At 40.8% G+C, this 27,882-nt stretch overlaps 1 protein-coding gene across 1 annotated transcript in view; it reads right to left on the bottom strand.

Annotated features, from left to right (window-relative positions):
- The window catches only part of LOC133650919 (ferroxidase HEPHL1-like), a 56,518-nt gene extending 29,140 nt beyond the window's left edge, over positions 1 to 27,378 (bottom strand). The window contains exons 1-3 of the mRNA XM_062048692.1: positions 27,082 to 27,378; positions 18,836 to 19,080; positions 17,578 to 17,790 (exon numbers count right to left, since the gene is read on the bottom strand). Of these exons, the coding sequence (XP_061904676.1) occupies positions 17,578 to 17,790; positions 18,836 to 19,080; positions 27,082 to 27,248 (625 nt within the window). The 5' untranslated portion in view covers positions 27,249 to 27,378. The remainder of the gene's footprint in view (positions 1 to 17,577; positions 17,791 to 18,835; positions 19,081 to 27,081) is intronic.
- Positions 27,379 to 27,882: the final 504 nt, after the last annotated feature.

Raw genomic sequence — 27,882 nt, 5'->3', positions numbered from 1 at the left:
ATTAAAATTGTAAATAAGTGGTCAACTCACGTCATTGTGTCTCGATTACCGTGACGGGCAGTTTCATTGACGAGTGAACTAATAGTTGGGTGTGGCTCACCCTGGGTAGTTGGTCACCGCCTAAAAGAGTAACGGGTTGGATGCCCATCATATGGTACAGTAAATACTCCCTGGTTGTAAGATCCCTGTGACATCTTTATGTGCACACAAACTAAGGATGGGTTGGAGGCCATTTGTAAAATACAATAAATACTCCCTGGTTGCGAGTTCCCTACGGCATTAACGTGTGCGTTAAAATTAAGAATCGTACGGGAGGAGGCCCTTCTGTACCATATGATAAATTCCACGGCTGGAGGCCATTTGTAATAAATACAATAAAGATTCCCTGGTTGTGAGGTCCCGGCGACACTTTAGTGTGCGCTAAAATTAAGGAAAAATAGACACAATGGACAAGGAGTGTGACAGACAAGAATGTGATGACGGCTGGGGAAAATGTGATGAATCATTACTGTTTAATAATCAATTGAATGCACGGTTGTCGACAATGGAACTAGCAGGTAGAGAAAAAAATTAATAAATTAAAAAAAAGAGAAAAAAGGGAACGTTCCTTGAAAGGGTTAAGAGGGAGTTTACAATACTCGAAAAGTTGTGAACTCAAACGTCTGGTAAAATAAAAAATAAAATAAAAAAGTAACTGGAAGTTTTATGGTAAAGTGAAACGCAGAGAGAGAGTGCTTACGTGTGTGTGTGTGTGTGCGTAGGGCCGTAGGCACTTGCTTGTGTGTGCGTTAAGGCTGAAACGACGCGTCGACGTAGTCGACGTCATCGGTTATGCAAATACGTCGACGCCGTCTTTGTGCGTCGACGCGTCGCATAATGACGTCACACTACCGTCATGGCGAAGCGCAAAGCAGACGATCAAAGAAGACGATGCGAGCGGTGCGAGCGAGGGGGGAAAAGCATGCCAAAAGTGGTCAAAAGTGTGGGAGTATTTCAATAAACGGCCTAATAATGTTGTTGTATGCACACTGTGTCGAGCGGAAATGACCTATCATAGCAGCACAACGGCTATGAACGAACATTTGAAAAGAAAACCATCAACTAGTCAATCGTCCGCGCGAGCATACGTTGACATCATTACACAAAAACATGAATGTGTCATTTGTATCTGCTAGGGGTGTAACGGTACGTGTTTTGTATTGAACCGTTTCGGTACGGGGCTTTCGGTTCGGTACGGGGGTGTACCGAACGAGTTTCTAAACTTAAGCTAAAGTCTTAACAAGCTGCTTTGCTCCGTCTGCCTCTGTCTCAGCATGCAGCATTGTCCCACCCACACAACCATCTGATTGGTACACACGAAGCATTGTCCCACCCACACAACCATCTGATTGGTACACACGCAGCATTGTCCCACCCACACAACCATCTGATTGGTACACACGAAGCATTATCAGCCAATCAGCAGTGCGTATTCAGAGCGCATGTAGTCAGCGCTTCAGCGTGGAGCAGATAGGTGTTTAGCAGTTGAGCATCAGGCAGCGGACTCTCCCCAAATGATAATAAACACCTCCCAGTCAACTACTAGTAACATCACTATGAGCCCGTTGACCTTCTAGAAACTTAAACTGCAGCTCAGCTCACTCGCAATCCTGGCTTGAGGTGAAGGCTAATTAGCTCTCAGTTCCAGCCACATCGACCCCTTCTGAGCGCCTATTTTCAGCTGCTGGGAATATTGTAAACAAGAAAAGAACCAAAGCATGTAGACATGCTAACCTTTCTTCATTACAACTGTTAGACACTCACTGGAATGAGTAGAATTGGTTATTGTGTACTGTGTTGGACTGGATGTTTATTTTGCACATTTTAAAAGCAATACTTAATGTTTACAGTGCTCCAGAATATTTAGATTGGCCCTTTTTTGTATTGGATGTTTATCTTTATTTTTGCACATTTTAGCAAATAAGCAACACTTTCACTTTTGTTGAAATGTTTACACTGTTGTTACAGAATATTTTGTTTTGCACTTTTTTGTATTGGATGTTTATCTTTATTTTTGCACATTTTAAAGCAAAATAAGCAATACTTTTACTTTTGAAATGCTTATACTATTGCAGAATATTAAGATTTGCACTGGATGTTGACTTTTATATTTGCACATTAAAAAGCAAATAAGCTACTTTTAATTTTGTTAAATGTTAAAAGTTTTAAATGTTTACATTGTTACAGAATATTTAGTCATGTTGTTGTCAATGTTCACTGAGTGGCCATACTTCTTTTTTTTTGTAAATAAAAGCCATGACTTTTGAAAAAACGGGCCTACATTTATTTTTTCATCTTCATTTTGAATAAAAAAATAATCGGTAAAAGGAAAAATAATCTATAGATTAATCGGAAAAATAATCTATAGATTAACCGATTAATCGAAAAAATAATCTATAGATTAATCGATAGAAAAATAATCGTTAGCTGCAGCCTTAGTGTGCGTGAGTGCTTACATGTGCATGTATGTGTGTGTGTGTGCTGGATGCGCGTGCTCATGTGTGTGTGTGTGTGCGCTGGTGAAAATGGAACACTCAGGGAGAGAATTTAAGAGTTTGGCGTATGATAAAAGTAAACGGGGATTACGTGGAAAAACGAAATGCAACAAAAGAACCGATGATTAATGACAGAATTGACTGATTGGTTTTTTGTCTGCCGCGCATGCGTAAGACAATTCAAACGACCCGCCCAGACTTTGACTAGGCCACCGCCCCCTACTCCTGTGACAAATGAGGGCGGTGCTCACACAGCCTCTCTAAGATTGAACCCTCCTCCAAAACTAACACTGTCTCCTGAGTGTAAATCACCTCTGGTGCCTAAGCCCCAAAATAACATCCACCCAGCGGAAAACCTCCCGAATATGCCTAATCTTACTAAACAGCAGATAATGCATGAGTCAACGCAAAACTCCTCACTTTACACGCCAGACCATTTTGTTGCCATAAACAAATGCCCTCCCCCAGTAGATGACAGTCTCTCACGTGCACATCAGACATTCTTGAACAACACACAACAGAGCCAGACTTTGTGGTCTCCTGTAACTGTTAATGGCTCAATGGAAGGCTACATTGACCAACACCCACATGAACCACATGCATACAACACACGCTTAAAAAAAAAAAAAAAAAAAGCTGGAGGGACACGCATATCCACTTTTTCCTGATAATAGCGGCAGATTTCAATATAAGCCTTTTGCTGTGGCAGACATGCAAGCCATTGTTGACAAACTTCCACCTGTGTCTGAAGGTGGGAGTCTTTGGCTCAACACATTAGACAAGCTAACAGCAGGATACACTCTCTCCGTAGCACACTTTAGAGGCATTTTGTATCGTTGTGTTTCCACACAAGATGGCAAAAATACAGAACAACAAGCAGGATTAATGGCTGAATCTTCGACCTCACCGATAACACCATACGTTACAAAAATAGCTACTGCTATGCGCAGTCTCTTTCCTCAAGATGAGGATGATAAGGCTAATGACAGAGCAGCAAGGAAGCAACTCCTTAATTTACAGATCGCTGAAGATAAAAGGTCAAAAGAACTAATTAGTAAAAAATCAGCTAGGGATATTCAGCACTGGGTGACCTTGCTTCTGAGTTCCAACAGGTGGAGGAAAGAATCCTCAACAGACGTGCGACCAGACGGTTGGACTCGGGTGGTGGACAACACGGTGCTTCAAAGCCAGTCCAGGGTGGAAACTGTTTCGGCTGTGACCAGCCTGGTCACTGGAGTCGTGACTGTCCGAACATTTCCGAACAGGAAAGGTTCCGTAGTGCCAACAAACGAATACAAAAGCGTGGCAAAGGACGCCCACCGCAGGAGCCCCAGCAGGAGATACAGACTGGCCCCCTGCTGGACATGAGTGTCAACGGACAATGTTATCAGTTTGTGATTGACACTGGCGCCACCCATTCGATTCTGAATGCAGAGGTACCAAAGAAACTGTGTGCTTCCTCTTTAAAGGTCGAAGGCTTCGCTGGGGTCACAAGGTTACCTGTCACCAAACCACTTCCGGTTCAGATTGCGGGACACACACTAAAACACCCCTTCGTGATTGACCTGCACACACCCTGCCAGATTGGTAATGACCTCCTTTACAGACTGTACCCTGACATTCAATATCGCACAGAAGGAACCTTCCTGGTGTTACCTGACGGCTCAACCACCCAGCTGCGACACCACTACCAAGGCTCCTCCATGAGCTCATACCACAGCCTGAAACAACAGGAATGGCTGACATCCAACTGCTCTAACAGTGAAAACCCTGACTGACTGAGATGCTTTCGTGTGTTCTGCCACCCAACTCGCCATATGTTATGATTATTTATATATGTTGGAACTCAAGGTGTGGCTGCTCATGTTGACCTATCTTTGCAACAGCTAGCATGGTATAAGATGGACACAATAGTGTCCCACATTGTTCCCTTGCTCTCTGTCTCGCCTACAAAACCAAAGAACTTAGGTCCAATGATAAGACACGGCGTAGCTGCCAAATATTACACCGACACCCAAATACCACATTTTCAATTGTTTAGGTTTAGCACATAGTTGTGTTAAACACATAACTATGGGCTGCACTTTAGACACCTGTAGGCTACGAGGAGCTAGCAGCTACACAACAGCTGAGCTAAAATGACACATTACACATTTAAGCATATCAAATAATTATAGTTGCTCATTACATACACAAAGTTGCCATGGCAGAAGTCTGATAGAAAGTATTCAGTAACAAACGTGTCCGCATCATTCGACTTTCTACAACATGAGCTTGACTTAATCAACTATTGGGGCCACCAGGTGTGGTAAAATTTCAAAATACTATTGATAAAACATCCGCCATAAGGGTAGTATTTTTTTAGTATTTGTGACAATATAAAATATAAGCATATTTAGTGGAGTTTGAGTTATTTGTGATATTGCTAAGGGGTCCCCTACCCTAACAACACCCCCCAGTGGACCACAGAGGCTAAAGAGACTATCATTGACCTCAAACATGACTTGTCCTCCGCTACTTGACTATTAGCTGACCTTTTTTTTAGATGTTTCTGAAAGTGATAGTATGACTAACACAGTCCTTTTTCAGAAACAGAAGGGGGTGAGTGAGGGTGGATACAGACTCCTTGGAACAAAATCGACAATAATCCGACTCTGACACATTCTATAGTTTTAACATTTTTCCCGTGGGTAAGAAGTTATAACTACATTTTAATTTGAAAATAACGATTTTACACATCGATAGTAGTTAAGTAGATCAAATTTAGAATAGGGAGGAGGTGAGGGTGAACCATGTATAGTCTTTGATTTCACTGATATGATCAATACGGTACAAGGGAAAAGGTACGTACTGACTTGTGTTGACAATCACAGTGGTTGGCCGGAAGCAACAACAACCTCAAAAGAGGATACAATATCAGTAATTAAATGACCTGTGAATGACCTAGTACCCCGACATGGTTTCCCCAAAAAGATTAGGTCAGACAACAGCAACCATTAAAAAAAAAATTACTCACTTAGCCTTGGTCGAAAAGGCTTTCGGACTAGAACACAGGTTTGGGGTACCATCCTGAGTCCCAAGGTAAGGTTGAAAGGATGGACCAGAACATTAAAAACTAATTGGCTAAAATCTGTGCACAGACCAAATTTAATTGGATTGACATGTTGCAATTAGCGTTAATGATCATTAGAAGGTCCGTGAATAAAACTGTTTTACCGCCCTTTGAGTTTTTCACCCTATGAGCTGCATACAGGTCAGCCATTCACAGGACCAGCAGCCCCCCATGGAAGGAGGACTCAGCGTAAAACCAAAATGGTATTTTACACAAAAAATGCAGAATTTGTGTGCCAGTTCTTCTGTACAGATACGAGGATGACAGCCCGCCACTCCAGATTCCCTTCCGCCCGCTGAGAGGGTCAAGATCAAGGTCATCAAACGCAAGTGGACGGAGCCCAGGTGGACTGGTCCCTTCGAGGTCGTGGAACGGACGTCTCACGCCCTTCGACTAGCTGGAAAAGGGGACACCTGGTACCACCTCTCCCTCTACACTCCTGCTGAAGAACCTGACAGATTACCAGCGGATGTCATTGCTGACATTGCCACTACATCTGCCCCACTCGACCCCCCAGCAGCGCCTTTTGAGCCTGAGGCATCTGAAGAAGAACGGGAGCAGAAAACGACTCATTTTTAGTGTGTGTTACCGAGGTAACACACATAAGGGGTGATTGTGCTAGTAACCTCTCCCCCTCTAGGTCATAGAAGAGCGAGGCTTTAATTACACACACATAATCCTACAGCCCAGAAGACGACGCTGAGAGAGAGATTTTCTACCTATATTACTCTTTTTAACTTCTATATCGTATATCCTTATTTGAGACCAGCCTTTATACTCGAAGTTATCCAATTTCTCTTGCTTGTTTTCAGCATAACTATCTGTGTCGTTATATTAAGTGAAAAGTTTGATGTTTATCCCCGTTTCGTTACCTGAATTACTCTGATTTTGATAGACGAAAGGCAGGATGTTACGCCCAGTAGTATTTCCTGACGGACTGGTGCTTGGGCGTGTTCTACTGTCTTTGTGTCTCAGTTCTTCCTTCCTGACGACAGTGACTGACAAGTGTCTAAGAACAAACAGCGGACTTTAAATAGACTGGGTCAAAGGGGATAGCAAGACTTATTTTCTGACCTGTGCAGTGTGATTAATTACGGGGGACACAATAGCTATTACCGTGGTAATAACCTCTATATTTGTTACGACTCAACCCTGAACCATTGGTGTCGGATGCAGACAACATACTATGGTAAGTGGTGCCCATCGTCCCTTTTATGTTGTTTTGGGGGTTGACCTGACTGATACAGACTCTAAAGGAATTATTAAAATTAATGTCCTTGAGAGGGCGTTAACTACCTCTACACCCTCTGTAGCACCTAAAGTACCACCCCACCTTGGTGGTGTTTCAAAGGCTCTCACATCTGTGCGTGCTAATGACATCACCACCGAACGCCTGGTAACTTTGACCTTAGGAGCGGGTACAGGTAAACCTGTGGCTCAGGTGGATGCCAAAACCTGGGTGACTGTGTTGCTTGTTCCGCTGGACGTCCTTTTCCCCACACTTACCCCGCCCCTTTTAAGTTGACTGACATAAATGGCTCAAACTGTCTTATTTCCTTGTTCTCTGAACCCACGCCACCAGGGTGCGATTTGTTGGCTAGTGTGTACCCTCCTGTTGACAATTACACCCGACTTCTTCCATTTGTGGCCCAAAAGCTGAATTACACGTGTTTTCAATTCAAAGGACCCTCTTCGTCCCCCAACAAATTGGGTGACATTAACCCTTCCTGGTGCACCACACTGATAGATGGCTCAAGGATAGGCCCTTGGGCACGAGCTGACTTATTCTGGTATTGTGGGGAGCACAGATTGTACATTAGAATCCCAACGTTATCCGTAGGGCTTTGTGCTATGGTTAGACTGGTGACCCCACTCACCCTAGTGGGTGCCAAATTAACTCCCCTTGTAACTCCTGTCTCAGCGGCCTCTCTAACTTCTCGCCGACGCCGCCATGTTTTATCTCGAAGGAGTGTAAAGGGCTCCTTTGATCTGATGAGAAACCCTGATGGTGTTTACTTTGATGCAATTGGACAACCAAGAGGGGTCCCCTCACAACACAAATTGTGGTGTGAATCCTGTGCAGGTTTCGAGAACCTTCCTATCATTGGTGATATTCTCCCTGTGACTGCTACTAAAAATGTAGAACGCATTAACTATGTTTTTTATAATCTGTTGAGACTGACCAACCTGACTCGTGACGCCGTTGAGGGACTTGCTGAACAACTTGCCCCGACCTCCCTCATGGCCATCCAGAACCGCATAGCCCTTGACCGCATCCTAACCAAGGAAGAAGGTGTGTGTGCAATGTTTGGTGACCAATGCTGTACCTTCATTCCTAACAACACTGCCCCCGATGGCTCAGTTCAGAGGGCCTTAGAGGGCCTCCAGGCCCTGTCTAAGGAACTTACTGAAGTTTCAGGGGTATCTGACCCCTTTAAAGATTGGCTCCAAAGCACCTTTGGCAGGTGGTCTGACCTAATTAAGTCGTCCCTGGTCGCCATTGGAGTTTTCTTGGCCGTCATAACCTCATGCGGATGCTTTATTGCCCCTTGTGCTAGGTCTCTATGCACCCGCATCATTGTTAGAGCTGTCAAAGGTCAACCCCACCCTGGTTCTGGGCTTGCTATGTCACTGAAGGGGGTCAAGCATAGTGGTGACTTTCAGGGACTGTTAGTTTCCTTCCCTGACAATGACGACATTGACGTTGACTATGGTTTGATTGTTTATCGATAGCTTGCTCGAAAACCAAAACAGCACCTACTTTAATGTAGGGCGTGCTTTAGAGGTGTTGCTCTCGTAGGAGAGATCTTTTGGATACAATCTGAAGGGGGATTGTGGATAATGCATATGTTTAAGAGTTATTTCTTTATTCATAATCATGTTTGAATCAGCTCATATGTTTCCATGTATACTCTGTATACCAGTTTCTCTTTGTCTTCAGATTGCCTGTTTAGACAGGGTCGTAAACCATCAGGAATGTGAACACAACCCCCAAGTCTCTCTTCTTATCAGTGTTGAGAGGAGGGGGGAGGGGGGGGGGGAATGGGGGCTTTCCTTGTGTGAAAAGAGTTGCTTTTTCCTTTGGAATGCCAGATCAACTTGGGCTGCGCATTCGTATGTGTTGTTCGAGGCTGGTCTCTATTCTCAAATATTTGACAATAAATTACAAAATACCTATTCTGTGCTTGGTGGTACCTTTGAGTCAGTTTATATGTCATCTAAGGAACTTGGGACTGACCAGCGTTTTACATCCCACTTGGAGGAACATCTGGTCAAACGCAACAATATATATATATGTATGTATATATATATATGTATGAAATACTTGACTTTCAGTGAATTCTAGCTATATATATATATTTATTTTATTTACATAAAAGAAATACTTGAATTATCTATCTATTAGATGGCAGTATTGTCCTGTTTAACTTCTCCGTTCATGACTGAGAAATAATTTCGGCCACCGTGTTCAATGGAGAAGTCTGTTCTATATATTTACAGGCAACATACACCTTCCCCTTTGAACTGTCCTGGATGAACTGAAATTGTTGTTTCCATTCGTTTTGGAACTTGCAAGCGTATTTATACTGTGGGAAAGCAGACGTGAGAATAGGCTGTCCCCACTCAGTCTCAGGTCCGCATTGAGCTGGAGGGGGCGTGGCCTCCAGCTCCGGCTGAATACCGGGAGTTTGTCGGGAGAAAATCTCTGCCGGGAGGTTGTCGGGAGAGGCGCTGAATAACGGGATTCTCCCGCTAAAAACGGGAGGGTTGGCAAGTATGTGTTACGTTAACATACTAGGCACATTCTCAGTTGGTTATTTATGCGTCATATAACGTACACTTATTCAGCCTGTTGTTCACTATTCTTTATTTATTTTAAATTGCCTTTCAAATGTCTATTCTTGGTGTTGGGTTTTATCAAATACATTTCCCCAAAAAATGCGACTTATACTCCAGTGTGACCTATATATGTTTTTTTCCTTCTTTATTATGCATTTTCGTCCGGTGCGACTTATACTCCGGAGCAACTTCCATCCATCCATCCATTTTCTACCGCTTATTCCCTTCGGCTTATAGTCCGAAAAATACGGTACTTGCTTCCTGTGTGTAAATAAAAAGATTGTGAATGACTAAGAGAGGGCTCACTACGCTCAGTTAATCGTACTGTTAAATAAACACGCTCAGGTGCTGAGAGCGATGCACAGAGTGAGACCTCATTCTTCCGTTTTGAAGCGAGAGACAGCGGGGGTTTATTTCTGCGGTTATTTATCGCACTCATTAAAACCTCAATGTCGATTTGTAAGAGCCACATGAAACCAGGCAAAGAGCTGCATGCCGCTCCTGAGCTGTGGGTTGGCCAGGCCTCTAAGCTCCTTCTTTTTCACTATCTTCTTCTTGTGGGGCAGACTGACTCGTACATGCACATGTTGTTGCCATTTCTAATATAAAGTAGCACGTAGTTCGAACTTCTATCTGTGAGTATACTCACTGTAGAAGCGCTAAAAACTACAACAAAAGATGACGGGGATAAAACTCTGTCCAAATGGAGGCACGTAAATAAGACCACACGCACACAAAATGGCACATCCTGAAAAGATGGTCAGAAAGAAGCTTGAAAATGGTCTGTAAAACAAAATCTATGCAAAATGTTGACCAAAGAAACACCTTTACACATTATGGAGACCCCAAGGAAGTATTTTGAATGTAGAAAAAAATCATAATATGACCCCTTTAAGATACTAAGAAATGCAGTTTTTTTGCCGTAATTTAGCTGCTGATTATTAGATAAGGGCAACGTCCCCACACTGTGTATGGACACATGATTAGCTGCTAGCTAAAAAATAAATACAGTGTCAGCGAGAGGGGACCTGCGTTTGTGATCGGCATTAAAAAGCATTAATCGGCAAAGGTGATCACTTACTTTTTTATGAAAATCCCGTTCCTAATATGTACGGTATATTTTATCCACATCATGATTCACTTGATGGACAGAATGCTTTTTTCTGTTGATGAGTTTGTTTGTTATCTCTATGCGAAAGCATAGAAAAACAAAACTGATTTCTGTGAAACTTTGTAAATGGATCGAGAAATCAATTTACACTTTTGGCTGTTTGAGTCTCTTTATCTAAATTTGCTTTGGTTAAGTACTGAGGTTACACTAATTTTTGATGAGATGACAGCTCCGTTGATCACCATTAATTTAAAATTAGCATCAGAACTCTTCCTCTATCGTTTGCTAACATGCACAACCATTTATACCCTGATTTTCATTCATAAAACTGTGCATGTGTGATTTATAATCAGAACAGTTATAAATCCATTGTTTTTTGTCCGAACTACATTATGAGGTTTGTACTTATTCAAGGTTTTTGCGTTGGGAACATTTTTTTGATTTATAACTGTTCTGATTATAAATCACACCTGCAGGGATTTGTCTGCAGAAGAGTTCCTCCCCATTGTCATCCCGCTACTCCTTCCACAACCATCCATAAATGGCCATGCTAATTATCTCATGAATATGGAAATGAGTTTAAGAATTACGTGTTGGACTGTCAATGATGTAAGACTGCGACTCCAACGAAAAAAGCAATATATTTTCAAAATAGCGCTTATTACGCCGAGCACCGTAACAACATTATTTTTGGAGGGCTAAGTGAGGACATACCTAATAAAACATTGACCTATCAAAATGTCAGATCCACTATGACTGAGAACTGTTACTGAGATGAGGACAACATGTTCACATTTTAAAGTTCTGTTTGAAAGTATTTGTCCAAATAATGTATTTATTATTTATAAGTATTTATTTTGTCAAGTAATACAACGCAGATATTGTGTTGCAAGACTTAAGTACTCATCATGAGCAATGTTGACAGCACTTGTGGGCAATTGGCATGCATACGGGATTATTTCAATATATTTCTACAATTGTTTATTTAATTAAAAATATTTAAGGGTTTTAATGATGATGATAATATAGATTACATAGTGGTTGTGCATATGCAGTGTGGCTGTGCAAAATCCAAACATTTGCACTTCACCCGTGTCACAAATTTTAAAGTCTAAAGGCCTGATTCACTAAGATCCAAACATCATGTGCGAAACAGCGCGCAATCTATAAAACTGTGTGTACTATTGCTTGGTGTATGTCGTGTGATCTATAGTAAGTACCAAGGCTGCATGTACAATTCAAAAGTGGTGCACACCGCCGTATTTAAATGAGGATTTTGCGTGTACTATACAGGGCACTCGATCATTTACTGCACATTAATTTTATCATCCTCCTACCTGTGGCGTTTTGCTGTTTTCAAACATACAGGAAAAATCGACTACTTTTTATGGACATTTTAGAAGCAGTTGGACTCGTGCAGTGCATCTACATTAAAGCCACTTTTTTTTCTTTTTTTTTAGCGCTGTGAAGGTGCGCTCATGGGAGAGAGGCTGCACTTATGTGCTCAAGACGCAAAAAAGCATAGTTCAAGACGTTCTTTTCATGTATGAAATATGTCAATATTAATTAATTCTATGTGGAAAAAAACACATCAATTGAATTGGTTTTAATCAGCCCCTTAAAGGGAACTGCACTTTTTTTGCAATGTTGCCTATTGTTCACAATCAATATGAAAGACATGACGACGGATGGATTTAAAAAAAATCGCATTAATAAATATTAAATAAATGCGATCAAAAGTCTGCTTATGATGGAGCCAGTGGGAGCTGTTCAATTGTGCCTATAGAGCCCCTAAAAAAACATCCAAACACCTCCATTAGTGTTTTATATACATGATGTAAGTATAGATGTAATGTAGTAACGGACACATTTATAATAACATTTAATATTTATGTATTTTGATCATTTTTAGCATGAGCAGCGCATTCATTTAAAAAATGTTTGCTTTTTTTTTAAATTCATCATTGATTTCTGCTCACTGCAGACTTTATGAGAACCAACAAACATAATAAAACATCACTTACTGTACAATGTCTGCTGTCATTAGGATGCCAACTGCTAGGATATTCATATATTCCTATTTAGATAAAAAATGTCTCATAATCCTGGCGAAGAAATGGGGTAGGGGGGCAACAAGCACTTTTTGTGTTGTTCTCGCCAGTTCCAGGTCCCAAATGGCAGTCAAAGTGTACCAACTTGTTGCATTATATTCTCAGCCATCTACTTTTCAGGTGAGAGGCATGATTTATGGTTTAGAATAAACTTACAGGGAGCAAGAAAGCGAGGAAGCAGCATAGGGACATAGGGACACGCTGAAGTGATCACGTAGCTGCTATAAATAGTTCGTCTGCATTAGCGCTTATAATAATATCACTAATACTTGGTTAATATTCAAGTCACGAAATGTAAATTGAGTATTGTTGGCGCTTTTTGAATGGTTATTTATTTGATTTTATGGGCAGAATAGTGGAACTTCCATTGGCTCTGCTGTAAGCGGACTTTTATTTACGTTTACTTATTATTTAGAACAGGGGTCACCAACGCGGTGCCCGCAGGCACCAGGTAGCCCGTAAGGACCAGATGAGTAGCCCGCTGGCCTGTTCTAAAAATAGCTCAAATAGCAGCACTTACCAGTGAGCTGCCTCTATTTTTTAAATTTTATTTATTTACTAGCAAGCTGGTCTCGCTTTGCTCGACATTTTTAATTCTAAGAGAGACAAAACTCAAATAGAATTTGAAAATCCAAGAAAGTATTTTAAAGACTTGGTTTTCACTAACTGACAAAGAAACAGATAACAGATTTGGTGTCCGGTTCAAAGTGTGACATGATATATTTAAACATTTGAGAGTTTACTTTTGTATTTTACATGAGCTATTATTTGTACAAACATGGTACAAAGTAATTCATGATTTGTTAAAAAATGTTAGTGGCTAGCTAGTTAAAATGGGATATTGTGATTTCACAAGACTGTCTTAGAAGTGATCATTTGAAAATGTTCAATTTGAAAAATGTGCACTTAGAGAAAATATCAAAATAAAGTGTTGCATATTGATATTTATATGTTTCTATATATATTTATTGTGAGAAATCATTAAGATGATCAGTGTTTCCACAAAGAGAAATATCATTAATTATAATAATAACATAGAGTTAAAGGTAAATTGAGCAAATTGTCTTTTTCTGGCAATTTATTTAAGTGTGTATCAAACTGGTAGCCCTTCGCATTAATCAGTACCCAAGAAGTAGCTCTTGGTTTCAAAAAGGTTGGTGACCCCTGATTTAGAATGCATTAAAAATAAATCGATCCGTCGTCTTGTCTTTCATAACGATTGTAAACGATAGTCAAAATTCTAAAAAGAGTGCAGTTCCCCTTTAAGTCACCCAGCATGCAGTATAAATGATAAAAGGTTGTTGCTGAATAGACTACTGTGAAATATTTTTTATTTATGTCAGTCCAAATATGTTGACACACACACGTAGGACGGAGGATTCTTGTCTGTCCATCCTCTGTCTTTGCAGCAGCGACACTGATTCTGTGTGTAACTGTCAGATTATTTAAATAATGATACTCATTTAAATGCCGCTTTATAGTTTAGTAAAACAGTCTGCGTGGGCTAAATAATTATATTGCATGTTCTCCTCCCCGTATTATTCTGATGATCAGTATATATTTTGCATATTAATTAATACAGAGACTCTAAACGAATTGTGCTCTTGTTCTAATTATTCTTATTCTGCTTAACTGTTTTTTTTTTAATAAAATCTACCAAGTTCAGTGAGCAGGTTTTGTTGTGACCAATGTGTGTTAATTTTTTTTTGGTTGCATTTTTTTTTTGCGCCAAGACAAAGGAAGGTTTTTTGGATTGTGCCATATAACTAAATACGGTGCTGCATGTAATGCACACCACAATTGATGGGGACTGAGCTGAATTACCCGATGTTTCCACAAAATGATAATAAAGTTGCAGTCATCAGATTGACAGATATTTAAAATTAAGTTGAAAACACCCCGCGGGCCAGATTCCTTTTTAGTTTCCAATTAGACTCCTGACGTCTAGCGGGCCAAATTGAACAAGCCGGCGGGCTGCTATTGGCCCGCAAGCCGTAGTTTGGACACCCCTGATTTAGGCCTTAACAAATAAATATACAATACATTCACAAGTAGAGGAATGCTTGTACATCGTTAAATGTATGTTTTTTTTAAATATTTTATAGTGCATTTGCAGGGGTCCCCAAACTACGGCCCGCGGGCCGGATACGGCCCGCCAGCGTCCAAAATCTGGCCCGCGGGTAGTACCAAGTTAAAAAAAAAAAATTATTATTTTTTTTTAATTATTATTTTTTTTAATCTGTTCTTTTTCACCCATACATCAATCCATTTTCCACCGCTTGTTACTGAGTCTCCTAGGCAGATACGGCACGCCAGCGTCCAAAATCCGGCCCGCGAGTAGTCCTGGCTAAAAAGTAAATAAAAATTGTATTTTTTTATTATAATTTTTTTTAATCTGTCCTTTTTCGCCCATCCTACAATCTATTCTCTACCGCTTGTTACTGGGTCTCCTAGGCAGATAAGGCACGCCAGCATCCAAAATCCGGCCCGCGGGTAATACCAAGTAAAAAAAAAAATATATATATGTATATATTTTTTTTTTAAATTATTATTTGTTTTAATCTGTCCCTTTTCGCCCATCCATCAATACATTTTCTACCGCTTGTTACTGGGTCTCCTAGGCAGATACGGCACACCAGCGTCCAAAATCCGGCCCGCGGGTAGTCCCGACTAAAAAAAAAAATGGTATATATAAAAAAAATTTAATCCGTCCTTTTTCGCCCATCCATCAATCCATTTTCTACCACTTGTTATTGGGTCTCCTAGCCGCTCAAGCAAATCATATTGTCTAAAAATAACGGGACGTCATCACGCTTGCGCCACAAAGGTGGCAAGTGCACGATCTTTCAGTCAATTAGTGCACGAGGGGAAAAAATGGCGAAATCGTTTGGGAAACATAAATTAGACTCCGAGTTTAGAGTTTTTAAACATCAGTGGACATATGACTTTTGTTCAGTTTAAGGAAAAGACAGTTTAGATTGTATTTATATGTATATATATATATATATATATATATATATATATATATATATATATATATATATATATGTATATATATATATATATATATATGTATATATATATATATACATATATATATATATATATATATATATATATATATATATATATATATATATATATATATATATATATATATATATATATATATATATATATATATATATATATATATATATATATATATATAGCGCGGCCCCTGGTCAAATTTTTTTAACCCAATACGGCCCCCGGGTCAAAAAATTTGGGGACCCCTGTGCATATGTGTCTTTTCATGTCAGTATGAACGTCATAGTGACACCATCGGGCGTCGCTGATTCCCATGTCTGAAAAACTTTGTGTGAGCTCTACGCGTGGTCAAAAGGTTGCGCAGGAATACGCAACTTTTTCGGCGTATAATTTTTCTATGAATGCTGTTTGCGGAGAAAGTTACATACGTACATTGCACCCCTGTTGACGCAACTTTTCTTTGTAAATGAAGCCCCAGGTCACCGGTGTGTCTGAGTGACAGGAAGAAAAGCCCCGCAATTTTTTACCACCTGTTGATTTGCATGGCTAAAACTCTAGACTCCAAATATGATTTTGTGGTGGGGAGTGGCCTGCGGGCCTGCGGAGAAGCGGGGCATGTCAGGACCAGCTTCGAGATTAGCGGCAGGTGCGTAGATGACACAGCTGTGAGTGGTTGTCTGATGACCTGCCGCTCTGTAAAAGGCAGCGGTCGGGAAGGAGAAAGGTTGTTGATGGTGGAGAAACTGAGACATGGCTGAAAAGCACCAGTTATTGAAAAATAAATAATTGTACGCAAAGATGGACACGGCTGTATTGTCCATCTTGGGTGGTCCAGAGAACCCGGTAGAGCAAGAGCTCTACAGATTTATTCTACGAAAAAAAATCTTCAGTTATATTGAATACGGTAGTTGAGACTCACCCCACAACACCTCTAGTGGCTACAGCCAAGTACTGCACTCAGTAAGTAGCCTGAAGCTAATTCTGAACAATTAGTTAATTAATTGTCCAGTATGGTAAATATTTTGACATATATAAAGCTATCTTTCCTACTTTTTAGTCTGCTTTTGGTTATGGGTCACAGTAGTACGGTATGCAGAGTGGAGCTAAACATACCACTGTCCTTGAATGATTGTTTACATAGTGATGTACTGTGATGAGGTGGCGACTTGTCCAGGGTGTACCCCGCCTTCCGCCCGATTGTAGCTGAGATAGGCTCCAGCGCCCCCCGCAACCCCGAAGGGATTAAGCGGTAGAAAATGGATGGATGGACATAGTGATGTAATTAATAATTGCCATTGTACAGACGTATGCAGGAAATGAGCCAAACCAGACTGAACCGTACCATTCAGTGGAATTATGGTTTATGGCATGAATGGAACAGTCCACCACAGAATCAAAATTCCGTTTTTGAAGTCTCTAAATTTATTAGCATGATCCAGGAAGTAGTTTTCGTTGAATGCAATGGAAGTCTGCAGTCTGCTGAGTCCTATTTTTTGGTTGTTTTTCCAAAATCCAAAAATGTGTTATACTTGTATAACGCTTTTCTACCTTCAAGGTACTCAAAGCGCTTTGACACTATTTCCACATTCACACACACTTTCACACACTGATGGCAGGAGCTGCCATGCAAGGATCTAACCCATCAGGAGCAAGGGTAAAGTGTCTTGCTCAAGGACACAACGGACGTGACAAGGTTGGTAGTAGGTGAGGATCGAACTAGGAACCCTCAGGTTGCTGGCACGGCCACTCTCCCAACCGCGCCAGGACGTCCCCTAAACCTAAATTAATGTGCACTGTACAGTAATTCATGATACGGAAGCACACGTCTCCAGTGCGTACCTTTTTTGCATGTAAGCAGGGCCCCTATAAGTCCTGAGGCGATATCCTTGGGGGCGTTCACGTGAGAGTGGTAGACCCAGGTCAGGCAGTTGGCGTCGTCATCCGTGGGGGCGAATTGGGGTCTGACCTCCCAGCGGTACGTGTAGTTTCCCCCCGGTGGTACGGAGTCGTCCTCCTTTAGCTTACCAGACGTCCCGTCTGGATAAAGCGCTCCTTAGAATTTAAAAGAGTATTAACTCAACATATTATGATGAGTAAAATATGAAAATATGTTGAAATAGTTATTGATACTTTTTTATTTAGTAAAGATCAACTTCATTTATCCCACATTGTTGAAATTCCACAGCTGCAGTATTTTCTCTGCATTTGCTGATTTTATCAGTACTTTTTCTTGTACGGACAGAAAGCACCACTTCCTCCTATTCTTCATTGTCCACACGTGTCCTCAACAACCCTCACCAAGCTTATCAATTGGAATAAATATATCTAGCACTGTTCTTTTTCATGAAAAACAAATGTTTACTTTAGGTTTCCGTCAGCAAAAGGACATTCCAAAGGCAAGGACTATCTCTCCCACTGGTGACTGGGGGATAGGGGCCTGTTGCATAACAAAAGGCTTAAACCAGGGATGTCAAACATACGGCCCGAGGGCCGGATCAGGCCCACGAACAGGTTTTAGCCAGCCCGCGGGATGACTTTGCTAAGTATAACAATTAACCTGATTGATTGATTGATTGATTGAGACTTTTAATAGTAGATTGCACAGTACAGTACATATTCCGTACAATTGACCACTAAATGGTAACACCCGAATACGTTTTTCAACTTCTTTAAGTCGGGGTCCACGTTAATCAATTCATGGTAAAAGTCGAGGATAATGCTCAAACTACATAAATAACATCCTGTAATTTGATTTTGATATAATTTTTTTATCTTGATAGATTGAAAAATAACACCAATGAGTCAGAAAATACAAATAACGACAAATAAAGATAGAATACTACTAACCGCAACATGTAAGTGTAAAAAAACAACAATATGATTTGTACAATTTCAGAATGTGCTTGTTCTATTTTTAAACAAAGAAAACAATGTGAAGTTGTCTTTATTTTTAAGTTATCGTGCCACGATTTTAACAGTCCTGGCCCACTTGGGAGTAGATTTTTCTCCATGTGGCCCCCCGATCTAAAATGAGTTTGACACCCCTGGCTTAAATACAGTATATCTTCCAGCATCTCTTCAATAACAGGACAGTTACCCTCCATGTTCTTCTCATAAAAAACTCCATGAGGATGCATGGAGTAGCTCCTGGATGCGAGGTTTTTCAGGTGGACCACGATAACTTCGTCAACCTCCGCTCGCAGTACGGGCCCCAGGAAGCCCAACCAGGGTGGTCGGGGGGCTTGTGTGCTGTATGTGGCATCGGTGTACTGTCGGAACATGGCCTTTTTGTACACACTGCCAATACGTTGGGGTCCTTTCTGCAGGAATATTGACGCAAACCTGGAATGAATCAAATAAAATAAGACAATGTCATTTTTGGAGCTATTAATTTAGAGCAGAAAAAAGCTTTGATTTATATTTTGTTTCTCAATTAATCATTTAATGGTTGTAAATAATACAAATTGATTACGTGCCCTGAACTTTATAAATATGTTGACATTAATTTCTGTATGGCTGCTGCAATATATTGCACATTAAATTGGTGGAGTGCGGGTGTCTTAATTTGTAAACAGCAGTGAGTGTTTTTTTTTTTTTAGTCTTGTCATTAATGCACACATGAAAAAGTGCAATTTCAATGTTTATGATGTGCATATATTAGAATAAAATAATGAAGGTTATAGCAAGCAGAAAAATGGTTAATTAAAACTAGGCATTGAGGTTATAAGGTGTGTTTAATCCGATTACTCGAATAAACTAATCGATCGATTACTCCATCCATCCATTTTCTGCCGGTTGTCTCTTTAAGGGTTGCAGGGGAGCCCAGCTGCACTCGGGTGACAGGCAGGGTACAGCCTGGACAAGTTGATTACTAAAATAATCGATAGCTGCAGTTGTAGTTGTTTTACATCGGAAATTGGTTGTTTAGGTTCATTCAAACTATGGCTGCAACGATTAATTGATTAAATCAATCAATTTGATAAAAAGCTTCCTTTTATATTCTGTTGCTTTGATTAATCGTTTATTGAGCATAAGTAATACACATTTAAAAAATCCGGACAGCATGGAGTACCTCAAACTTTAAATACGCGGACATAGCAGAGATTTTCAAAACAACATTTAAATGTACAAATGTTAAAAGTTAAATGTCAATGTTGATGATATGTTTCCAAGCAGACATGTTTTTACTTTAACAGTTTTCCTGAAAATATGCATTGAGGCTATAAAGCGTTTTTTATCCGATTACTGGAATAATCGAACAAACTAATCGATAGATTACACAATTACTAAAATAATCGATAGCTGCAGCTTTAGTCATTTTACATTTAGAAATATGTTCTTTATGCTAATTCAAACATAACTATAAGGGATGAACATAACAGATTAATTGAGCATTGATTAATGGCATCAAAATGTTATCACAACTAAAAGAAAAACATAACGTCAGCTAAAGGAAATTGAGCTACCTCTAGGGTTGCAACAATTTATATTGTTATATTGATTTAAAAAAAGGTTTTACTTGCTTTGATTAATCGTTTAATGAGTGTAACTAATACAAGTTTTAAAAATCCGGACTGCATGGAGAGCTCGAACATTTGAATATACGTGAACACAGTATTGATTATGTGCATTTATGAGGAAAAAAGAGAATAAAGTTTATTGCAAGCAGAAACATGTTTTAAAAACTATTTTTCATAAATTACGCATGATTAAAGTATATATAAATATGTATTATATATACTTTACCGGCGGAATGCAGCTGAGATAGGCTCCAGCACCGCCGCGACCCCGAAAGGGACAAGCGGTAGAAAGTGAATGAATGAATGGATATTATATATAATATAATATATATTATTCTATTACATATTATAATATATCAAGTACATGTAAATATAAAGTGTGTTTTATCCAATTACTTGATCAATCAAAAGATTACTCGATTACTAAAATAATCGATAGCTGCAGCCCTCGCTACATCCAAATCTTCTAAACACAACACTGAAATTGAAGCAGGAGTGCAGAACATTCCAAGAGATAGTGAGAACAACATTGATAACTGTAATCTAGCTAGAGATAGTAGTGCAACTCAATAATTCTATAGTACGTATTAAACAAAATCTTTATTCAAATATGACAAAAAAACTCTTCAGCATGTTAAGTTAAAGTTAAAGTGCCAATAATTGTCACACACACACTAGGTGTGGCGAAATTATTCTCTGCATTTGACCCATCACCCTTATATACCCCCTGGGAGGTGAGGGGAGCAGTGGGCAGCAGCGGTGGCCGCGCCCGGGAATAATTTTTGGTGATTTAACCCCCAATTCCAACCCTCGATGCTGAGTGCCAAGCAGGGAGGTAATGGGTCCCATTTTTATAGTCTTTGGTATGACTCGGCCGGGGTTTATACTCACAACCTACCGATCTCAGGGCGGACACTCTAACCACTAGGCCACTTACAATAAATGTCACAAATACCATAATTTAACAAAGACACACAGTGCCAAGCAGGGAGGTAATGGGTATGAGTGTACCTGCAATTCCTCATTTCCTACCTTAAGATGTCTAAATTAAACAAGAGGAGTGATATTTAAATAGTGTTCATTTGATTTCAGTCACACACTCGATAGGAAATGAGTCACATATCCTTCAAATGTAGATGAAACAACAACTCGATGAGCTGACAGCATCGCTGAGAGGTGAAAGAGATGTTGTACCCAAAACAAGGAAGCAAAATGTGATGAGAGTACAAAACAAAAAGGTCTGGCCTAAAATAGCTTGGTGTGGATAACACTGAACTGTAGTAAACCGTACGTGCGCTGATGAAATTGTGGGGACTGGCTGGCTTGGGTGCTGACATGTGATGCGTTGACTTCTTTCCCCATTGAGAGGCTTTGTTCCCTGGCCGGAACTCGTGTGAGCACATTGCTGTGTGGATAGCTTGAATGCAGTATTAGTGTTGAGCATGGGGGCTGTGCAGTTATTTTGCGTGGGGTTGCTGGTGTGGACTCTGCAGAGTAGGCTTGGGGCGGGCGGGCACTGGCTTTGTTTGGCAGGGCGGACTCGCATGGCGTTGTGTTGGCCTGGTGTAGAGCGCCTGCGGGGTCATGGGCTGTGGGGGGGGGGGGTGGCCTCCTGACCGTAGTTCTTGGTTGCCTCCTGCATGGACTGGGGGGCTTGGGGGTGTGTCCAGGCCCTCTGCTCCTCCTACTTATAACCCACACATCGCATGCACGGGTGGGTTGGGGTTCGGGGTGCGGCACGTCCCTCATTTCCTCCTCGGCCGGCGCAGGCTCCGGGGACTGCGGTCTGGGGGCCTGCCATTCCCGTGCAGAGACCTCGCTGAGGGTCTGATTGATTGATTGAAACTTTTATTAGTAGATTGCACAGTAGAGTACATATTCCGTACAATTGACCACTAACTGGTGACACCCAAGTACGTTTTTCAACTTGTTTAAGTCGGGGTCCACATTAATCAATTCATGGTAATCAATTCTGAAGTTTTAAATGTTTAAAAATGTAATTTAATTTTTTTTTTTTTTTAAATGGAGGTGGATTGTCTTCACTTCCTGTTTGTGTTGCGTCGCGCAGGTTTTGTTTCCTGTTGGGCGGGGTTTGTGCCTGCGCTGAAGGGTCTGTGTCGGTGGCTTTGGCCCCTGGCCTTCTTGTTTGGTGTGAGTGCTGTGTCTCGTTAGTTGGGTTTGGAATGGGAAGTGGAGTCTTTTAGTGGGGGAGGTGTTGATGTCTCTTGTTTGCATGTAGGTGTTTGGACTGATGAGCAAGCTGGTGCTGGCTGGTCTCCTAAGTCCTGTTGGCGTGTGGTTGTCGGTCGCTTTGATTTTACCGAGTGGTGCTGGTTGTCAGCTGGTATTGCAGCTGTTGTTTCTGCTGCCGTTTGCTTGTAGTGTGGGCGCCTGTGGCTGCTGGGTCCGGTAAGGGGGGGGGGGGGCGATGTTGTGGTTTGTGGCAGCACGTGCACATGGTGGTTGTCGAGGCTGGCAAACTTCCCGGCTTTATTCTCGTTTGTTGTCGCGTTGTTTGGCTTGTCAGGTGTCGGCCTGCCCTCGCACTCTGCTGCGCCGTCCTTCACACCCAGTGTCGTGCCATCGTCTGGGTGCGGGCTTGTCTGAGATTGTCCCTAGAGGGGAGGGAGGTGCGCGGCCTGACCTGTGGGAGGTAGGGGGTGAAGTGATCGGCTGGTTCTTGGTGGACAGTGGGCTCGTGTGGGCCCGGTTACTGGTGGGGCGGGGGCGGTCTTCCTGTCTGGCTGCGGGGAGTCTCTGGGCCACTCGGCGCGGGGCGTCCCGTCTTTCTGCCTGCGTGAGGTATGGTCTCTCGTTGGCTTGGGCGCTGGCTGTCCTCTGCTTCTCCCGTGCCTTGTCCTCGGCTGGGCGCGTCTGCCCATGGCTTGCCGCTGGCCATGCCGGGCGGCACGTTGGGGCCGGTCTGGGGTTCCTGTTGCTGGCCGGCCTGACTGCAATGGGGCCGGTGGTCCCTTGTTCCCTGGGCACCGCACATGCTGTTTTAGGTCGGGCTCTCTGGGTGGCTGGGGCCGTACTTTGGCTCCCTCACACACTTTTACTGTCATATTTGTACATATCGTAATTTCCTGATTCGGTTCTATTGTTGTTGTTGTTGTGGTTGTTATTGTTGTTGTTTTTTTCTCTCTACCTTATCCCCCTCTTGTCACCGCAATTTCCCACTCTGTTTTCCTTTCTTTCTCTTTCTATCTCCTTCGACTGCGGTCCGGCTGCGCCAAACATAAATATAAATCTATTTATAAAGTCAAATACAAATAAGGCAACAAGAAAATTATCCCACACTTCTCTTTTGTAAAGTAAATCTGTGCAGCAAATACGGGCATATACATCAACAATATGATTTGCCTGAGTAGCTGGACAGGACAAAAAACTGAAACTAAAAAGTGAAGTAGACCGCTTTGGTCACTGACTTCTGGGAAAAGCAGTTTGGCCCATGCAGTAACTCAAAAAAGTCCTGTGTTATGCAATCATGCTCCACTGGTACGTTAAAAGAAACCGTATTGGATGTTGTGACACTTGGGTGACGGATCTCTATCATATCTTTAGTAACTTTGTGAAAAAAGACAAGTTTAAACCTGAATCAAAGAAGTGAGAGAAGTCGTAGTACAAAAAGTTACCCATTCCATTTAAAGGAGGGTACAATAAACATTTATTAGGAATACAATAAGAAAACAATCACATTAAATAGATGATAAAATATGCCATTGGGTGACAAGTTATAGGTCGTCCTTCATAACTCAAATAGTGGCCTCTGCTCAAATAGATACTCGCTGTGAAGAAGAAAATAAATGTTCTTGCCCTCTATAAAAGGAAATGCATTTGTACAAATGCAATAAACGCCTCCCCTTTAATAACTGTTTTGGCCATATCATAGACCTGTTTGTTATACTCTTAGGCTTAGTGGTTTAAAATGTCCCCATTGACTATGTACACTAATCAACACCTTACCCCTAATATACCCCTGCATGGTATTCTTTGTTGTTAAATGAATAAATGTTGTCTGCTATTATATGATGAAATACATTTGTACAAAAAAGTAAACACCACGCCCTAAGAGCAGCCAGGTGCCCTTAGTGGTTAAGTAAATAAACGCCCTTGGCGAGTATTTGAGAAAATGCATTTGTAAGAAGACTGTACATTCCTTACTCCTAATAGGCACCTGATACACTCTGCGGTTAAGTAGTAGTAGTAGGATAGTCAACTCCTTACATTAAAATAGGCACCTAATAATCTCTGTGTTTAAGTAAATAACTACCATCAGCCTTTTAAGAGGAAATGCATTATTACAAATAAAATAAACGCCTTACCCCTAAAAGCAGCCAGGTGCCCTCTGCGGTTAAAGGAATAAAAACCATTGACGACCATTTGAGGACATGTATTTTCACATAGGCATGATTAAGTACAAAAAAATGTCCCCGGCTTCTACAAGAGGAAATGCATTTGTACAAAGACAGAAAAAGGCCTCTGCTAAATAAATGCCTTTCCGAAAATAATCAACTGCTACGCGTACTGTATGAGGAAATGCGAGTGTACAAAGGCAGTAAATGCCTTACCCCTAATAGAATCTAGTGTTCTCCGTATGCCCCGGTCCTCTGTCTGAAGAAATGCATTGGCCCAAATAGGTGCCTGGTACTCTCTGAAGTTGAGTAAATGAATGTCCTTTGGCACTGTATAATAAAATATGGGTAACACTTTAGTATGGGGAACATATTCTAAGTAACAAAGAGTTAATTTAGAGTTATTTGGACACTATGGGAACACATAAGGGTTAGGGTTAGGGTTACTAATAAGCAATAATTCTGAGGTTATTGAGGGAAGACTCTTAGTTAATGGCTTACTGGTTGTATAATAAGGCCATGCAGAATAAGGCATTAATAAGTACTTAATAATGACTCATTAAGAGCCAAGATGTTACTAATTTGCATGTTAATAAGCAACTAATTAATGGCGAATATGTTCCCTATACTAAAAAAACCTACTCAGTGGCCTAGTGGTTAGAGCAGGGGTGTCCAAAGTGCGGCCCGGGGGCCATTTGCGGCCCGCAGCTAATTGTTTACTGCCCCGCCACACATTCTGGAAATACTATTGTAAAAATAAAAAAGAACATTAAAAAAAGTGGAATGAGGTGAAATCTAACGAGAAAAAGTTGCAATGTTGACACAAAAGCTGCCATGCAGGCTGTTTTTTTTTCTTTTGTCTTTCTTCATTTTTCTTTTTTTGCCATTGCTCCAAAAAAATAAATAATGACAAAAAATCCATGTTATAATGAATTATTTTCAGGGCTCCAATTACTTCAAATATTTCACTTTAAAATGTTTTATGTGGTAAATATTGCATATATTGTGTAGTAGCCATATAAAAACATCAAAGTTTTCTTTGACAAAAGCGCATAAAACAAACAAAATAATTGTTCCAGTATAAAATCGACAGATATATCTGAAGTTGATCTCGTAACTTAAGTGTTGAAAGTAAAAGAAAAACCTAATAAAAATGTATCACTTTATGAGTGGGGCACCTTTTGGATCCCAAATATACTTAGTGATTTTTTATTTATCTTTTCACTGTGATTACTCAAAAATATGAAAGAGTTAAAATCAATGGTGTCCTGCATTATTGATCTTTTAGGGCTCTAATTACTAAATACTGCATATTTCAGTTTTACTATAAAAAAAAAACTAAGTTGTTTTTGACAGAAAAGCCATAAAACATTTTTTTTAATTTGTATTACTTTATATCAACTTGAAGTTGGTATAGAGATTTACTGCAAGCGTTAAATAATTTAAAAAAAATAACAATCTGACTTATTTTTAACATTTTAATGACTGAGACCCTTTATGGTCCCCGGGACCCCTAAAGGTAAAATAAATAAAAAATGCATATATTTTGTTATGGTTTGAAAATGAAAAATATCAAAATGGCCCCCACATGCTTTAATTTTTCCGTGTGCGGCCCTCAGTGGAAAAAGTTTGGACACCCCTGGGTTAGAGTGTCCGTTGCGAGTTCAAACCCCGGCCGAATCATACCAAAGACTATAAAAATTGGACCCATTGCCTCCCCGCTTGGCACTCAGCATCAAGGGTTGGAATTGGTGGTTAAATCACCAAAAATGATTCCCGGGCGCAGCCACTGCTGCTGCCCACTGCTCCCCTCACCTCCCAGGGGGTGAAGAAGGGGATGGGTCAAATGCAGAGGTCAAATTTAACCACACCTAGTGTGTGCGTGTGTGTGACAATCATTGGTACTTTAATTTAACTTTAACTAAAGTGTTACCATATATGTTATATGGCTGCAGGTGTGAGTGTTTCATGATGGTTGTTAATGTGACAGGAAAAGTAAACACTTTCTGAGTCACTTTCTTTGTCATGCTTTTGATTGATTTATTAAAACTTTTATTAGTAGGTTGCACAGTGAAGTACATATTGCGTACAATTGACCACCAAATGGTAACACCCGAATAAGTTTTTCAACTTGTTTAAGTCGGGGTCCACTTAAATTGATTCATACAGATATATACTATCAAATATATACTAACATCATAATACAGTCATCACACAAGATAATCATCAGAGTATATACATTGAATTACTAGGGGGGGGCTAGGTTTGGTTGGTATCAACACTTCAGTCATCAACAATCAGCATCAACAATTGCATCTACAACAAAAGACCCCCAGTGGGGATCATCATCGGATTGCTTTTATAATGAAAGTTTATTACATAAGAGCGCAACCTACACCTTTATGGTGGAATAGACTGGATGTCGTCCACAAAAATTCCAAAAGACTTCAGATTGACGTTTTACTCACTCATCCTTGGCGACATCCACGTTGTTGAGCAGGTTTTTTCCACTTGGCGCATAGTCCCACAAGCCCTCCACGGCCGCCACATAATAGACCCTCTCTCGGCCCTCCACGGACGGACGCGAGGCTGACAACAAACAAGCCGTCATCAACACGCTCCACGTCCTCGCCATTGTCACGCGGCTGGTCTGAGGACGGGGCGTGGGGGGACCCCCGGAAGAAACAAACACTATACGGACCGCCTCTGTGGGAGCGCGCACTGTGCCCTGGCAGCGCAACAAGTAACAGCGGAATAAGGAAACAGGCAGCCCTTTGAGGCAGTAAAGCAGCGACCGCCTCCGTGGAATCAAACCCCCCCCCCCCCCCCCCCCCCACCATGCAATCTTCTCGCGATAATTATGACAGTTTTGAGATTATATCATTCAACTGGGAAATGAAAGTAATTGATCCAATTATATGAACGTGCACGGTCATGATATATTTCCACAAAGCAAACACTCTTATTTACATATTACAATAGTGTAGCATTTATAGTGCGACGTAATGGTTATTATATACGCTTAAAAGGTAACTTTTGGAGCTGTTTTAGCCTTTCTTTTGTAGCAAATAAATGAATCAGATTACCAAAATGTAAAAAAAATATATAGATATATTGTTAAATTACTACTTATTAACAGTGCCAATCATTAATTATCCATGTTATTATTATTATTATAGAGGTTTATTTGAAATAGGGACAGATACAAAAACATAGACATCTGAAACAGTTATCCGATGCATGCATCACAGTGTTTGTAGCCAAAGCTA

Source organism: Entelurus aequoreus, linkage group LG05, assembly GCF_033978785.1.
Source record: "Entelurus aequoreus isolate RoL-2023_Sb linkage group LG05, RoL_Eaeq_v1.1, whole genome shotgun sequence".
In the NCBI taxonomy this organism is placed as follows: domain Eukaryota; kingdom Metazoa; phylum Chordata; class Actinopteri; order Syngnathiformes; family Syngnathidae; genus Entelurus; species Entelurus aequoreus.
The sequence above is the reverse complement of the archived record's forward strand: the minus strand, read 5'-3'. Positions and strand labels throughout refer to the sequence as shown.